General features: G+C 35.6%; 1 protein-coding gene across 11 annotated transcripts in view; it reads left to right on the forward strand.

The window, feature by feature from the left end:
* Window positions 1-18,582, forward strand: part of PCDH15 (protocadherin related 15) — a 755,413-nt gene that overhangs the window by 511,172 nt on the left and 225,659 nt on the right. For all 11 annotated transcript variants that reach the window (XM_087964118.1, XM_087964124.1, XM_087964126.1 and 8 more), the window contains 3 exons: window positions 2,417-2,623; window positions 12,662-12,796; window positions 15,766-15,915. In XM_087964118.1, coding sequence (XP_087820244.1) covers window positions 2,417-2,623; window positions 12,662-12,796; window positions 15,766-15,915 — 492 coding nt within the window. The remainder of the gene's footprint in view (window positions 1-2,416; window positions 2,624-12,661; window positions 12,797-15,765; window positions 15,916-18,582) is intronic.

Raw genomic sequence — 18,582 nt, forward strand, 5'->3', positions numbered from 1 at the left:
CGCCTCTGCGCCTGTGCAAACGCATCTGTGCCTGTGCAAACACCTCTGCACCTGTGCAAAGTGTGTGTTTGGCATGTGTGGGCGTGCAAAGTGTGTGCATGCATACAAAGTGCTCCCACCAAGCCACACCCACCGAACCGGTGGTAAAACTTTTTGAATCCCACCACTGTGCTACATCATGTGACGCCGCCATGATGAAGCGCGTTTGATACCTCTGGTCTAGATACTAAATCTTTTCATCAGTTTATTGCATGGCTTGGACATTCTACTAATCCAGGGTTGTTGTTTTCAACCTTTTCTCATTCTAGTAAAATAAAGCTACCAAGTCAAATAGGGAAGTTGGTAATTTTATTTAGGAAACAAATGTGAAAAGGTCCAGTATGTAATTGGCTCTGGCAGTTCCTTTGCAGAGATGCTTCCCTCTTTTCTCTAGCAGTCCCAAAAATTGCCAAGTGACTTTAAACACCTACAAAAAAATTGACATTATTTGTGGAATTTTGCTGGCTGCCTTTAATCTCAAGAATTTCATGGGACAAAATTGCCAGATGCATTGGTCCTATCCCTGGTGAAGCAATGGATAAAGTACAATATGGCAAGCAAACTCTGCCCCCAGCCTGGAGTTTGCTTCTGATGGGGTCAGGGTTGACTCAGTCTTCCATCCTTCCAAGATTAGTAAAATGAGGACCCAGATTGTAGGAGGAAATATGTACATAAAGCTTACATTATAAACCACCCAGATAGTGCTGTACAATACTATAGGGCAATATGTAAGCCTAAATGCTATTGCTATCGCTACCTATGCTCTATTGAGTAGTTTCAAAATTATATATTTTATTGATCCCTCATTTATAGAACTGAGACATATATTACCTTGAAAAAAATGTAGAACCACCAAATATTCATATTCAGAATCCTCTTTGTAAGTTCTAATTCTTACACTGATTTCTTCTGAGTAGATGTATTCATTCAATTTGAAGCAAAAGGCAGAATAATAGTTCATCTAAAACTCTGGACTTTGCAAATAATTTTTGCTGTAATTGCATCTTTTATATCTGTACACGTATTATCAAAGGGAATAGCGTTCCTTTTCTGCCAGGAAGAAATGCTGGTTTTAAAGAACAAAGCAACTGGGTTTTATAGCTTTGATATTTTTGAAAATAGTTTTTCAGGGGAGAAAAATCAGTTGTTTACTTATGAACAAAACAAAAAGTTGAATGAATACATAATTCCATTGTTTAGAAATGCTTAGTTTTGTCTGATTTCTGGTAATCTTTATTCCCAAATGTATTTGTTTTTAAAAATACACTTTTTAAAAATTACAACAGCTTTTTAAAAGTTTAAACATCCATATTTATCCATGCAAATCTATCTGATTTGATATATGCCATCAAATTACACTGTGTAACAAATTTCAATTAGTTTTTGTTCCTTGTGACAAAGTGTGTTTTCCTAATTCATTAAGCCTAAATTAAATAGAAAATAGCTATTTTCTCTAACTGCTTAAAAAAGATAAAAAACATCTGTTTTGTCGATATAAATATGAAACTTTTGTAAGTTGTGGTTACAAAATCAAAGTTTGTGACGAATATAGCCATTTTTGCATAGGTTTTAGACATAAGCATGTAACACTTAGAAGCCAGGAACAAAAATTGTGTTGCCTAATGTTGTTAATTGTTAATGACACACAGATTTTTCTCCCAAAAGATCACTTCCCAACCTTGTCATTCAGGTCTTCCAATGGTGCGTCAATAATAACTATAACTGAGTCCATTTGTTGCTAATCATCCTCTTCTTTCTAGTTCCACTTTTTCCAGCCTTAAAGATTTCTAAAGAGAGACAATTCTTTGCATAATCTGTCCAAAATATGATATTTTGAGCATGATCACTCATGCACTGAAAACTTAACTCTGAACTTATTTGTTCTATGAGCTATTTGTTTTATTCACTGTTGATTGTATTCTCAGGTGTGTGTTTTTCATCACCAAAGTTCAAAGGAGTTAGTAGACTTTTTATCCTGCCTTTCCTTTTTTTTTCACTTCCACAGACTACCTGAAAGAAAACCTTCACCTGTGTATAGACTTACCTACCTATTTCCTAATGAACCATGTAGTTTTGTGATACATTTGTAGTGTAGTGTTAATATGACTGTCCTGGGTATAATGTTTATTTTTTTTGAGTTAATGAAAGACTTTCATTCAGGAAAAAAAATCTATATAGTTTGTGACTTGCTTCTAGTAATTCATCAATATGTGATAAATTACTGGCATCTAACTTTGCTACATAATTCAGCTGTAGTTAGAAAGAAACACAAACAAGTCAGTAAAATGTATCGCCACTCTAAAAGACAAAATTAAAAGCAATTAATGTTAAAAATGACAGCAGGAATTTATAGTATATTAACCTTTTGCTTTTTCAGGCTGAACAAGACAATGGCCATCCTCTTCCAGCCTTTGCTAATCTGCATATTGAAGTTTTAGATGAAAACAACCAGAAACCTTTCTTCACCAAATCAACATATGAAGGCTTTATTTCAGAATCTTCTCCTGTCGGTACAACTATTTCTGATAATCAGAACCTGACATCTCCACTGCAGATCATAGCTTTAGATAATGATGTTGAAGAGGTTTGTATTTGATCATACCAATTTGTGCTTTGGGGGATATGCAACATATATTCCAAATGTTAGATTCTATTTAGTCTCCATGCTACATATAACATGAAAAAACCCCTAAGATTTCAGACATTTGAGAACTAGTTATTAACAATTTATCCTTCTATTAAATTTTTCATGTTAATCATTGATGTCTAGGATGTATTCCAAACACAATACACTGTATTCCAAACACAATAAATTTTCCCCAGAGGATTCAGCAAATGAAGTAGCTTTTGCCTACAATGGAATCAAAATAATATGGATTATGGGCCCCAATTAGTTTTAATTTGGCCTCACTCAATGACCTCACTCAAGCCACTAAACAAATTCATGCAGAAAGAAAGGTTTAACAGAAAGAAGATATTCTTAAGACATTTTGGTAACTCCATACAATATTATCTTCTTAATATTCAAAGGAAAAATGAAATGGTTTCTACTCTGAGGAAAGAAAGTTGAAATTCTCTGTGAATTAAAACTAGAACATGATTTCACACATATGTATAATCTGAGGATAATGACTTGCTATACTTTTAAAAGTTATGAAGTAGACACATTTATCCCCAAAAGAACTACACCTTTATTTAAGATGACTCCTAAATGGGAAATAGGAGAAAATATAGCTAATTGCAATGCTTTATCTTGTCAAGGTTGCTGAAATATATTTTTTTCCACAGCAATAAATATGTCCATGTCACACAGATACACATACCTGCCTGTTGGGAAGCCACAAGTTGTATAAAATACTCTGCTTATCCTATTTAAAGAATTGTTTACGCAGTGTACTTTAACCATTCCAACTCACACATAAGAACCACTTTCACACCAAAAAACACCAAAATATATCATCACACGCAGCTGCCTTCCGTTTCCTTTTGGCAGAAACAGCAAAAAAGATGGTGAAAAAAAGAACCTAATAAAAGAGATAGGAAGAGCTGCATTTGAAGAAGAAAGGGAGAAAAAGTGGAAGAAGAGATAATAGAAGATAGAAGGAAAGAAATTTAAGGGAAACCAAGTTTAAGAGTTGGGGGGAAAAGTTAAAACTCAGTATGCACAGTTAATCTTAAAAAACACTGATGCCTTTCAGCAATCCGCAGTGTATTTTATTCTTAGTCATGCAGGATTACCTCTTTAAGTCTCAGGTAATTATCAAGGTGGGGAGGAGAACTCCTCTTCCCATTGGTAAATATGATATATCTTATCTTTCAGTAGTGAGAAAAGCTACTCTTCTTATGTTTTAATCCCTAACTGATCTGCAAACCGTCTTGGTTGCGCTTTTTGCTTTGTGCGTAGATTTTTAGATTTGCATGCATTAAATGTATTTATTGATTCTATTCTACTTAGGCACTGCCCAGGTCCAATAAACTCTGGGGGGCTCATAGTATCAGAATAAAACAACAGTGCACAAGCAAATCAAGTGTGCAAACCTAACAGCAGATCCATTCAGCAATACAAATGGATCAAAACTTCCTAGTGGGTTCTCAGCAACATAACCTAGATATTTATATATCCCTTACTTCCCTCAAAACACACACTCATAGACCCTTTGTTTCTTCAATCATACGTTAAATTGGTCCCTGGTTTTGTTTTTAAAGCATGTACATTTACATGCTTGACAGTGAAAAGCTAACTAGTTGAAATGAATGCTGTCATTTGTATCATTTGAAAAGTTTGGATGTTACATTCTAAGTATCAGTCCCTGGAATATATAGTTGTTTGTTAAAGAAACTAAAATAAAGACAAATAATTTTCTTTTAAAAACAATCCAAACAATTCTGAATGCCATTTATGGTTTAAAGTTGGGATAATATTGTTCAGCAGCATCTTGCATTGCATGGGTGGGGGGAGGGAGTTTATACAGAAGATCAATTCAGAATTTCCAGTTTCCTTTGGGGGAATTCAATTCAATTTGCAATTTCAATACTATTGACATTAGGTTTACCATGTTGAAATTTCACAATGACAAAGAAATCACAGTCTGGGCTGTGGATCATTTGTAAATGTTAGTAACTTACCAGTGTGCTCAAAAATCTAAATCGGTGTCCTCAAGCACATTAGTTAATCCAGCATGTCTCAGTTATACAGCACATGCTGATTTCGTTACATTTTTTAATTAACTTTAATAAACTTATCTAACTTATTAAAATCAAGTACCACTCACAAGCTAGGAAGGAAGATCATGTGTGATTCATTTACACAATGAATATCATCCCATATTCATAGTCATGCTGTTTAAGATATAATAATGAATAATTGAAAATCCACAGTCATCATTAACTCATCTCCATTGGCTTCAGAATAAATGCTGGACAAACCAAAAGGCCCGATATAATGAAAAACAATGAAACGCCTGATACGTAATATAAGGGGAAACGATTTAATACATCTCTATCTGTTTTTAAGAGTTTTTTCCTTTCTTTTAGCCATCTGAGAACTGGCATTTTGTTGTAAATTAAAATTCAGACAAATAATTCAATGGGGCAAGCAACACATCAGCAGAAAAACAAAATCATATGAGTCCCAGTCCTTCAATCATATAATGGAAACATATTAAGAGAAGTTTAGTGTTTGATATAATAATTCATTTCAACCTATAATTGTAATCTTTGTACCAAGATGTCTAAAGTTCTTATAATGAATGTTGGTCACCCAGCTTTTTTCTGATTTCAATAGATTATTTTACTGGGTAGTATGTGTTACACAAAGGCACTAAGTACTTCTACTTACTCTATTTATTTGTTTATTTTTGCTTTTTAGATTCCATCAGGTGCCATTCCTGTAGGTATTTTAAGTGTGCCTTCTTTTTTATTTATTTATTTATTTATTTATTTGATTTGCCAATTGTTTACAAGATAATAAGTATAAATGTATACATAGTTGTGAATACATGAAATGGGTACATATAAGAAAAATAAAAGAATAAGAGAAACAATAGGACAGGGACGGTAGGCACGTTGGTGCGCTTATGCACGCCCCTACAGACCTCTTAGGAAAGGGGTGAGGTCAATAGTAGACAGTCTAAGGTTAAAGTTTTTGGGGTTTGGGAAGAAACTACAGAGTCGGGTAGAGTATTCCAGACATTGACCACTCTATTGCTGAAGTCGTATTTCCTGCAATCAAGTTTGGTGCGGTTTACTTTGAGTTTGTATCTATTGTGTGCTCTTGTGTTGTTATGGTTGAAGCTGAAGTATTCATTGACAGGTAGGACATTGCAATGTATGATTTTATATACCATGCTTAAGTCAGACCGAAGACGGCGTAATTCAAGGTTTTCAAGTTCTAGAATTTCAAGTCTGGTGGCATAAGGTATTCTACAACGAGTAGAAGAGTGGAGAACTCTTCTTGTGAAATATTTCTGGACTTTCTCAATTGTGCTAATATCAGATACGTAGTGTGGGTTCCAGACTGATGAACTGTATTCGAGTATTGGTCTAGCAAATGTTTTGTATGCTCTGGTTAGTAGTGTGATATTACCAGAGAAAAAGCTACGTAGGATTAGGTTAACAACTCTTAATGCCTTTTTGGCTATGTAGTTGCAGTGGGCTCTAGCACTTAGATCATTAGAGGTGAGTATTCCAAGGTCCTTTACAGAGCTTGAGTCATCAACAAGATCTTGACTATTCAGCTTGTATTTTATTTTCTGATTTTTTTGCCAATATGTAAGACAGAGCATTTATTTGTTGAGATTTGAAGTTGCCATTTGTTTGACCACTCTGATACATAGTCAAGATCTTTTTGTAGGGTAGCAGTATTGTCTGTGGTATTGAACAGCTTTTACATCATCAGCGAAGAGAACGCAATTGCTCTTAATATGATCACAGAGGTCGTTTATGTAGAGTATGAAGAGAGTTGGTCCTAGAACACTGCCTTGGGGAACACCACTATTGACAGGTACTGGATTTGATAGTACGCTCCCGATTTTGACCATTTGTTGTCTGTTTGACAGGAATGCTTCTATCCAGTTATTCAGTTGTCCAGAGATACCATAGGATTTTATTTTTAGAGTAGTTTGTCGTGTACCACTGAATCAAAGGCTTTACAGAAGTCTATGTAGATTGCATCTATTGCTTTGCCCTGGTCGAGTTGTGTCGTCCATATGTTTTTGCAGTGTAAGAGTTGCAGATTACAGGATAGTTTTTTTCTGAAACCAAATTGTTTATTGGAGAGTAGGTTATTTGTCTCTAAGTGAAGGATGATGGATTGGTTAATAATTGATTCCATGACTTTACAGGTGACGCAGCATAAGGAGATTGGCCTGTAATTTTCAACTAGGCTTGGGTCTCCTTTTTGAAGATGGGGATGACTGTGGCTTGTGACCATAGGTTAGGCAAGGAGCTGGTTCTGAAAGATTTTTCAAAGATTATGCTTAGAGGTTTGGCTATGGCAGTGGATAGCTTTCTTAAGAAGTAGGCACATATTCCATCCGGTCCAATAGATAGAGATGGTTTTAGGTTGCGTAGTGCTTTTTCAACATTGTCTTCTGTGAAATCGATATGTATTAGATCATTGTTGTTATCTGTGGTACGGCTAGGAAATACTGGGCATGATCCATTGCTGTTTACAAATACTGAGCGAAGAATGTGTTAAAGATGTTGGCTTTAATGGTGTCGCGTTGCAGTCTTTACCATCAGGTCCTATCAAGGGAGGGATGGACCTTGAGTCTTTTAGTTTGTTGTTTACAAAATTGTAAAAAGCACAGGTGGAATTGGTGCTTAGAAGGTTTTCCTCTTGTTTAATGTGATAATTGGTGCATTCGGTCTTTATCTGGTGGCATAAATTTTTGTATCGGTTTTTGAAATTGGCAACGTGACCAGATTTGTTTTTCCGCCAGAGTGATCTCTTTTTGGATTGAAGTTTCCTTATTGATATGGGTAATCTGCTTTTTGTTTTGTTTTGGGAGTTGTTGTTGGTACATATAGTTTGATGACTCTTTTGACTTCAAGTAAAAATATGTTGTAATGGTCTTCAACAGTATTGCATCCAGTGAATAGAGATTGCCAATCAAGGGATGAGAGATCGTTGTGTATAAGATCATAGTTGCCTTTTTGAAGTTACAATTGGGAATTACATCATTGTGGTGATTTTTGTGTGGACGTATGTTGAGACAAAAGTCAATCATATTGTGGTCGCTACTGAAAAGGGTTCTTTAGTTTGTATTCCGTAAATTAAATTCAAACTATTGCAGAAGATGAGATCGAGGCAGTTGTTTAGTCTAGTGTTGTTGGTTACTAGTTGTTCCAGTCCCAGATTTGTAGTAGCATTGTAGAAGGTTGTGTGTATGATTTCAGTTGTACAATCATTTAGGGTCCAGTCAATATGAGGTAGATTGAAATCACCAAGAAAGATAAAAGGGTATGGGCAGGATGCAGCCCATGTTAGTAATGTATTTAGCTTGTTTACATGTTCGATGTCATAATCAGGTGCTCTGTAACATAGTAAGAATCGAATTGTGATATTTAAGGATAGTTCACAGATGATGGTCTCAGGAAGAGCAAGCTCCTGGGTAACTTGGATATTTTTAGATGTAAGGATTTTTATAGAAGATAGCAACACCACCTCCTCACGATTTTCACGATCTGATCGGTAAACATGATAGTCTCTTACTGTGGTAATGGAGTCGGGAGAGATGCATTGAGCCATGTTTCACAGACAAATATAATGTCAAAGTTAGCCATATTTAGGAGGATGAGAAATTCAGGTATTTTATTCACGAGGCTTCTTGCATTGAGTAGTTTGCATTTAAGGCCGGCAGTAGTTGGAATTGAGGTAGTTGGGGGCGTGCGTGCCTAGTCTTGGGTGATGGTGGATTGGTTGAGGTAGGGTTGTGGTTGAGGGTAAAAGCTGAGTATTGGGTTGCGTAGCTTACTTTTGATACAGTCAGCATGGTAGTCAATGTACAGGTCCTTCTCTCCATTGTCTAGACGGTTTTTGAGTTCAATGCGGAGTACACGGGAGCGGGCACGTTGCTGTATGGTTAGGTCAGGGCGGCAACGGAGGTTCTTATGGTTGGTGTTGGTTTTGGCGAGTGAGTTTATAGTATAAATGAATTTACGTTTGCTTGTTTCATTTTTGCAAATGACTTTGCACAGGCGTGGGGCTACAGAGCCGTCACTGTTATTGAGCTCTCGGCCAATGCGTGAAATGTCAAGTATTTCATCAGCGGAGATGGTTGATGCTTGATAATCCCTGATGATGTTTCGGACAGTTGTGATGTCATCATTGTTATTGGTGACCTCTAGACCAAATAAGATGGCGTTTGGACGTTTCCGTTCACGCTCAACAGCTTCTCTGATGAGGATTGGGATATCAATATTTGTCTGGGTTGTGTTTATTTGTGGATTGGGTTTTGGATTGGGTTGTGGTTGTTGGGTAGAGATGTGGTTTGTAGCTATTGGAAGTTCAAGTTTTTGCGTTGTTTCTTTTTTTTCAAGGTTGGATATTCTTTCTTTTATGGCGTCCAGGGATGCTACTATGGTTTCAATGGTATCAATTCTTTCCAACAGATCCAGTTTGGGTTTGCATGCATCCAGGGATGCTACTATGGTTTCAATGGTATCAATCAAAATCAATTTTGTTGTATTACTTTTACCTTTTACCTCTTGGAGTTTTTTTTAAATTAATTTTCTTTCACACAAAAACTATTTTATACAATGGTGTTTGAACAATCACAATTCTTTGTGCTTTCTTTGAAAACTGCTCGTTGTTAAAGCAAATTTTATCATTTGGTTTCAAAGCTAAAACTAGATTTGATACTCTACTCATTTGCTGCCTTTCTAATATTGTCTTCAGAGTTCCAAACAATATTTTATTCTCTATTTTCAAAAATGAAAACTGAAAGCTTTCATTTTCCCATACAACAAATATAAACTAGCTGATTACAGCTTGTTGTATTAATACTTATTTGTTATTTTACTTGCCAAACAAATTTATATGGCTGACCATCGATCAAAAAAAATAAAGCACACATAAATTAAAACCAGAATATAATTAGAAAAATTATTATTTTTTAAATGTATTCTTTCTTTAATTATATTTAATATGCTTATGAGCAAGAACCACTTAATGCAGTAAAATCTACCTCTATAACTAGCAGTAGAAGCATGAGTTAATATTTTTCTTGATTGTTCTTTGTGTCTGTGTTTCTATAGGCAAACATATTTTGATCGAAATGCAGGAATAACCACATCTTTTTTTTTCATCTTAAGCTATATTATTATTAGGCTATTTTGTAATACTGTACTCTTTTCAGCATCTCTTCTACTTTCTGTGTATATATAGCAGTCTTTTCTGTGATACTGTTTGACCTCCAGATTAATGTGTAAGAGAAAACCAATGTGGGAGAGGAATATATCAAGAATAAAACAAAATCATGTAGTTCTTTCCCTGATTGCTAGTTCCTACCACATGATTGCAGTGGTGTGGTTATACTCCTGAAGTATACTGTATGTCTGACCTTACTAGGGCTACCAATCCTACACTGTAAAAACACAGGTAACCACCATACAGCAACAAATATATAGACACACATAAAGACTGAACTATGCACCCTGACTAAAGTACTGACAGCCAACAGCTTCCACAAAAGCAAAATCACCGGCTTGTTCCACAAAAACACACTGAGGCATAATGGAGACCTAGAAGATGAACAGATCTATGGAACAGCTGTCCTGCCCTACATAAGGGGTACTACAGACAAAATCAGGAAGATACTACACAGGCATCACATCAAGACTGCCTTCAAAACAGACAGAAAAATAGCAGCCATGCTTAGAAACCCCAAAGATAAAATTGACCTGGAAAACCAAGGCATATATGAAGTCCCCTGTGCATCATGCCTGGCCACATACATTGGACAGACCAGTAGAAGAATAAGTACCCGCCTGGATGAACACAAAAATGCAGTAAAAAAGCTGGAACACACTTCCTCACTAGTCCAACACATGAAAGGTCATAGTATCAACTTCAATGGCACCAAAACCCTAGCCACTATAGAAAACCCCAGCCACAGAATTATCAGAGAAGCCATAGAGATTGAAAAAAGACCTGAAAGCATGAATAGAAGAGATGATTCCACCAGACTGTCAATTATTTGGAAGCCTGCACTCACAAACAAAAAAATCTCCACACCACAAGCCAGGCAAACACCTGGCCAGAAACAGATCCCCCCTGATACCTCCAGTTCAAACACACCCCAACCAGGCACCCAGATGAAACCTAGCTTCCTAACAAATGATAGCCGTCCATTTACTCAGAGCCAAGCTGCACTAACAGCCTCCAATACAGGAACACAATGTTGCCAGCCCACCAAGACAAAAAAAAGCCACAAAACAGACAGAAGATATTAGAAACACCAATCAAGCAGAACACAGCAAACTCCAAGACCAATAAACACAGACCAAGACTCCCAAGCAATCAGGATGAAGAAAAAACCATTCTGGCACAGCAGTAGGCTAGCCCCAAATTTAAAACTGAAGCAACTGTAAAAGTCTGACTCACAGACGAACACAATACAGAAGCCTGATGATGGCAGATGAGTTTCTGCCGAAACGTTGCTACAACTTTATATATATGTGTATATGTATATGTATATGTATATCCCTGGACTGAAAACTGACTGATTTAACCTGTGAATGACTTTGGACTGCTTATTTTGAACTTTGCTTAAATCTTTCCGGAAGTAAAAACCTACATTTACTGTATAGTGTATCGTGTGCTGTGTGTGTATTATTCAAACACTACTCTCAAATACGTCTCCCTGTATGTGCTCATTCTCCTAACGGGGAATTACCTCAACAGGGGTAATTTAACAACCGGTTCTCCCAGGGTCAGGTTGGCCATCATGGGAGGCTCGTCCCACAGGTGCAGTGGAGCTACAGGATGGGGATGGGCCATGCCTCTCATGACAGCCAACCTGACCCTTGGAGAACCAGTTGTTAAATTATTTGAATCCTACCACTGCTTCAGGAGTACTGTCCCTTGCTATTTCTGTGGTTCACAGTATTGTCTTACTTATTCAGAGGTGTACAGTTAACTATTCTGCACAAAATTGGAACAAATCAGGTCAAGAATGAAATTCAGGAATATATAGAGAAAAATGTACTATTTCTGCAGGGTGTCTGAGTTGCTTATTGTTAATTGTTTTCTATCTCGTCATCTTTGATTATCATGTTAAAGTATGGATTGTCAATCTATGCTACACTGAAGGCAATTTGTCAGGTTGATTGTTTTTTCAATATTGTTAACAGTTCCGTAGTGATTGTTCACATACAAGGAAATCATATGAATTAAACTGGAGGGATCCATCACTGTCATTCTTGTAGTCTGTATCTCCAGATGATATGGGCCCCTTTCTGTTGTTGTGTTTTTAAATGCATAGCCCTAAAAATTAACATCACAATCTTTTGTTATATATTGCAAAATCCACAGCGCCAAACTAATTGCCAAAATTTGAAAGCTACTGTGCTTTCCAACTGCATTAAGCATGCTGGCAGTTTTCTCAAGACCTTAAATAAAGGCTGGTTTGTTTTGAATCAGAAATTATCCTTTTTCCATTATTGTATTAAAATTCAGGTTGCTCACAATTGGCTTCTGTGGTGAATATATTGTATAAATCAAATAGGTATTTTGCTATGGCCTGAGGTTTTTGTTCATATAGCATGGGACTAAAGTTGTCAACCTCCCCTTGCTTTTTAAGTTTGTTATAGAAATTATTGTTAATTACCAAATTATCCTAAACCTGCTATGATCAGAGTCTTAGTTACCGATGGAAATAATAAAGGTTTGTCTCTCATATTTTGGTTAAAAGCAGGGAACTGGGAATAGGCTTTTATTTTCCAATATCTCCCTCCAATTCAAAAGAGAAATTGCTATTCCAGCAATTTATGTTGATTACAATTTTCTCCTGAATATTATTGTTAGTACAGATATCTAATGTTATCATTAAAATAGTCTTGATGTATATATATTATTATCCCTTTGATAATGTAATTATCATTTTGTTTTATTTTGAAGACAAAGGACCCACTGCTCCATCTGTTTCTAAATGACTACAATACATTTTTCACTGTGACTCAGACTGGAATAGCCCGCTACCTCACCTTACTTCAGCCAGTTGACAGAGAATTTCAGCAGTTATACACATTTTCGGTAAGTGATGGGGATTTTAAGAGTTTTGTCAGAATGGCACTGGTAATCTTGTCAACTATTGCAAAAGCTAAGTAATTGAAATTTAATTTGGCAGAGATCTTAGGAAAACTTGTTAGAATTTCATAGAATTGAACAAGCTATGGAACATAAAACAATAAAATGATCAGACCTTGCACAACATATTAAATAGCAACACTCTAAGTAAAGTTAAAACTAACAAAACTATATACAAGTTTAGCTGATGGGTCTCTAGTTGATCTGGCGAAGTGTTTAATATTCAGCCATACAGCTGGAAAGGTAAGAAATTTAGGCTTAACCAACTCATTGGACTTCCTGAGAAACACATGGAATGTTTTCAAAACAAAGTTAAAAACAAATGAAAAAAAAACAGGACCATGGGATTCCCAACAGATAGTTGTCCAAATTCTGCTTGAAACTATGCAGTGAAATCTATCTACCTTTAATTTAAACCATCTCTTCTAGTCTTGGCTCATGGCAAATGATTAATTGTTGCCCCTGCACAAGTGATGTGTGTTTATCTCCCGGAATTTTTTGGTCATTTACTGAATGTAGCCCTCATGCTTCAAACCAAAAAATTATAAGAAATACTGGAATACTTCAGAGTGTGGGTATTGGGTGTATCTTACAGATTTTTGACTTCAAATCATGAAAATAAGTGCATACCATTGTATAGAAGTCTTCTGTTTTTACACAATGACAGTATACACCCTCCTGTATATGTTGGCTATATTGTGAACGTGAAAGAAATATACAAAAACATGAAGATGTTGTTGAAGCACATTCAGTACACCAATTACAACTGGAATGGCATGGAGATCTAAAAGTAATGGCTGCGCTGCTTGAAATGCAGCTCAGTTACACCAAGTGATGTTGTTGCATGTGTAAATAGGACAGCCATGCAAGAGGCTCACAATAGATTAAACAGGAATAGACCCTCTGAAAGAATTTGGTTCTACGTTAGAAAACCATGGCATATAAACTACTCGTTGATCTGGCAAAAATATTTTTTGACTCACATAAAATTCAGACTGATGAAAAAATTGTGAAAGTGATGAACAAGGAAAAATGAAGACTTTCATTATTTGAGACTGATATTTCCAAGAATAACTGATGCCAAGATTAAGGAAAGCATTTTTGTTGGTCCACAGAATAGATACATCATCAATGACAAGTGGTTCGAAGATCTGTTAGTGGAGCCAGAGAACACCACCTGGAAAGCATTCAAGGATGTTCTTGAAAAATTTATTGGCAACAACAGAGCATCAAACTACATTCAGCTGGTTGACAAAACTTGTTACAGCATGGAGTGCAATATGTCACTGAAGATTCATTTTCTGCATTCATACTTGGACTCCCCTCCCCCTCAATAATCTAGCTGCAGTCAGTGATAAACATGGACATTGCCACAATGGGAAAATGGCATCAGGGTAACTGGAATTCATCAATACTGGCTGACTATTGTTGGACACTGCAGTGAGATGCATTTGACACTGAATGCAATTGAAAATCAGCAGCAAAACACTTTTAACCCTGTTGAATTCATGCAGTATGTCAGAACTTTATGCTGTTAAGGTACATTATAGTCATTAGAAGTTAATTTCATATTTCTCAAGATTCCTACATGATACAATCATTCTGAAATTATGTCTGTGTTCCATTTGAAGGGATCTATCATAAGCACCAAACATTTTTCAGGAAGCAAAACATTTTGATTAAAAATGGTTGGTGACTAGGATTAAGGACAAAGAGAAAGTTCACTCAACTGCACTCAGTTTTTCTAATATGAGAGCTTTGCCTCTTGAATAAGGTACAACAACTCACCAGTAAAGGGAGTCCTTACTTAGCGACCACAATTGGGATCTGCAAATCATGTTACCACAATGGATTTATGGCATCAATTCTCTCTTGGTCATTTTCACTGCAGTTGTTAATAATCATGACTTGCAAGTTTTTTTTCTGCCTTCTCCATTCATTCTTCTTGTCATAAGCTGATTGGGAAGTACACAAACAGCAGTCACATGTACTTCAGTTGCAACATGCCCAAATGGTAATCACATGGCCACAGGAATTGCAACATTTATAAATGATTTATAAACAAGGCATGAAGCTGTTGGGCTTTTTCAAATCTCCCATCCTTGAAATTACCATTGCTGCTAATTACTTTATCTTTGAAGTATTTTTACTTTCATTTACAGTATTATATTTTAAATTGTCAATTGTTTGTTGAAAATAATTGTTAATTGTTAATAAAAACCTCTTATGTAGGTTTTATTCCTGGTAGTTTGGTCTAGAAAGCTAGAAAGCAGGAGATTGTGAATTAAAGTCCTGCCTAGAAATGAATACCTGCTAGGTCAGTTTTAAGATAGTCACTCTCAGCCCAACCCACCTCATAGGGGTTTTGGTTGTAGGAGAAGATAGGTGCTTCCTTGAGTTATTTGTAAAAACAATAAAAGTGGGATATAAATTAAATAAATAAATAGTTATGTGCCTTTTTATCAATGTCTTGATAAAATTCTAGCCTTTAGGTACTGTTTTTTCTGGATAATGTTTGTGCTTTCTAATGTTGTAGCTTGCTATGCTCTTATTTTTTTAAGAAGCCAACTATTTAATTTTCTGGGTAGTGATACCCATTAAAATCAATCAGATCTAAAATGAGTCATTTGAAATAGGAATTAAGCATTCACCATCCATAATGGGATCTTTAAAGAATATCATAAAATAATCATTTTAATTTTAAATAACTTTGTTAAAGGCCAATGATTTCTTTTAGATGCAATTTTGTATGAAATGTATTTTATGCATATGAAATACATGCTTAGAGATGGCTTCAAAGGAATTGGTTTCTTAAATGTTCAAACTAGTTAGTAATTTAGTAATAACAACAAGAAGCAGAATTTTTTATATACATATTGATCACATCTATTTCTTCATGTCTGTTTATTCTGAAGATTACAGCTTCCGATGGGGTACAAGAAAGTTTGCCAGTCACGGTCAATATTTTTGTGCTTGATGCAAATGATAATTCTCCGACCTTCTCAAACATATCATATAATGTGAAGATCTACACAGACATGAGACCAGGAGAAAGTGTTATCAAGGTAATAGAACAGTTTCTTTTGTCAGCATTTTCAGCCATTTTTTAAATAAAAATAATAAGACACTTGAAAATAAATCTGTGTTATGGAACAAAGGGAGTTATGATATAACAAGAGAGAGAGAGAGAGGGAGGGAGGGAGGGAGGGAGGGAGGGAGGGAGGGAGAGAGAGAGAGAGAGAGAGAGAGAGAGAGAGAGAGAGAGAGAGAGAGAGAGAGAGAGAATCCAAATGCAATTATTCTTGCTGTAAAGATCGGAAGTAATTTCTTTATATTCTGTCTTTTCTCATTTTTTCTTTTTTTCCCTTATTTTTCTCCTTTTTGCATTGCTTTGTTCTGTTCCCACTACTTTTCTTTTTTATTTACATGTTTGTTTTTTATAACTTTTATTAATTTTCTATTGTTTACATTTGTTAGTGCTTAATAAACATCATGTTGTCTGGGTAGTTAATTGGTTTAACAATACAGATTACATTCTTAATCTCCACCCCTTTTTTCCAACCACTACATTCCATGTTTGATAATATTCCTTGTCTTCTTTCTGTTTAATTTTCAATGTAAGCCTATCCATTTCTACACAATCTAGTATCTTCCTAATTATTTCTTTGTCTTGTGGTGTTTCTTCATTTTTCCAATATTGTGCAAATATAATCCTCACTGCTGTGAAGACGTGCAATATTAAATATATAGTTTTCTTATCAAGTTTTTTTCTGGTATTATGCCTAATAAAAATAGTTCAGGTTTAAAATCTACATGTTTCCCTATCATCTTTTCTAACCATGTATGTATTTTTGCCCAAAATTTTCTTGCTGTAACACCAGTCTACCATATATTATAAAATGTGCCCGTTTTGGGGTTACATTTCCAATGTTTGCTGGTCATATTTTTTTCTTTACATGTTTTGTTCTGCAAAAATATTTTATTAAAAAATAATTTAAAAAATGAAAATAAGTTTGCATAGGAGGAATTAACTGTTCTTAGGATCATAATCTCTGTTATTTGCTAGAATTTTCTAGAAACCTGGGCATCTACTAGAAAGTCAAATACACTTACAATAGGATAGGGTTGCTAACTAAATAGACTCATGTTTGATGAGAGACAAACTAATTACTCCTTCGCTGTTAAGCTGGTGTTGAAAAAATATTCCATTGCCAATATTACTAGGGTTATTTAGATAACTGACAAAAAGGTTACATTTTTAGCCCCAAAGGGAAAAGAAATATAATATTGTCTGTGCGTGAAGAATAAAGACTGTTATGCACATTACAAAGGACAAGCATAGGAAGCAGTGTGAGAAAAGGTTGTGTTTCTTGCTGTTGCTGAGAGGAATAATAATTTAATTTACAGATGAATTTCATTTGGTCTAGAACAGGGGTGTCAAACTCATGGCCCATGGGCCTGATGCATCACACGCTGGCCATGCCCACCCCTGGTTTAGCAAATGGGGAAAATGTCATGATATGTCAAGTGACGACAAAGTGATGCCATGTGTTTGACACCCCTGGTCAAGAATATCGGTTGCTTCAAACCAAAGTTGTAATATTATCAAAATAATTGCCACATTCCCTGTATAGTTCTGAATGTTAAACAAGATTAGAAAAGAAGGAAAAATAAGAAATAGCAAGAGAAGTGAAAATTAGGAAAGAAAAAAGAAAAATAGATTTAGATTACACCAATATCATTCATAATACCTCTAAATATCTTTTTAAGTCACCATTGCTTCTCTAGATTCATACACCAATTCATACACTGATTTTTCTTCTTCAGATTATCTCCTTTTGTTGAGTTTGTCAACTACATCCAACCATTAAATTTAATGTTTCCTCTCAATCTATTCACTCTTTCCTCCTTAATTTTTTTTAAAAAACAATCATTTCTTTCATTCTTTCCTTTGAAAAGATCAAATGTTGTTCACTTTTTTCTACCAGCATTTAGTCTTAAAATATATCCATCTATTTTCACATCTTTCCCCAAACATTCTGTCAATCTCTGCTAATTCTGCTATTTGCTCTGTGTTTTGTCTTTTTTATATAACTTACATACAGGGGTAGGATTCTACCAGTTCGCACCTATTCGCTAGAACCGGTTGTTAACATTCTAAGCAGTTTGGAGAACCATTTGTCAGAAGAAATTACTGGCCTAATCCTGTAAGGAAGGCAGAAAGGAAACATTCTGGTGTTGCTTACAGAAACTGCCTCTCCGTTAACCCTTATTACATTCTTGGCAGGACTAGACTTCCTGTCTCTGGAACTTCTCTGGAGTTTTTTTTCCCCTCCTTTGCTGGTACTTTGCTTGTGTGGAGTGACCATTCAAAGTTACAACGGCACTGAAAAAAGTGACTTATGACCATTTTTCACACTTACGACTATTGCAGCATCGCCAGTCATGAGAGGTCAGGCGAAGAGATGCGTGCCTTGATACGAGTGATGTTGAATTGACCACGCCCAGCCAGTCATATGACCACCAAGCCATGCCCACCAACTAAGCCACACCCACAGAACCGGTTGTTAAAAAATTTGAATCCTACCCCTGCTTGCATCTATTCACTACATTTATCCTAAAAGGCTGTTGCTAGCTGAATGTAACTAAAACCAAATTATTGCTGAATTTTCCTTAACAAAATGTATTAAAAGGGTAAAAGACAAGGTTACCAAATTCTAAGTAACTGTAGT

This window comes from Notechis scutatus, chromosome 4, assembly GCF_049901735.1.
Source record: "Notechis scutatus isolate UNSWTSFEM ecotype Mainland chromosome 4, rNotScu1.2, whole genome shotgun sequence".
Classification (NCBI taxonomy): Eukaryota; Metazoa; Chordata; class Lepidosauria; order Squamata; family Elapidae; genus Notechis; species Notechis scutatus.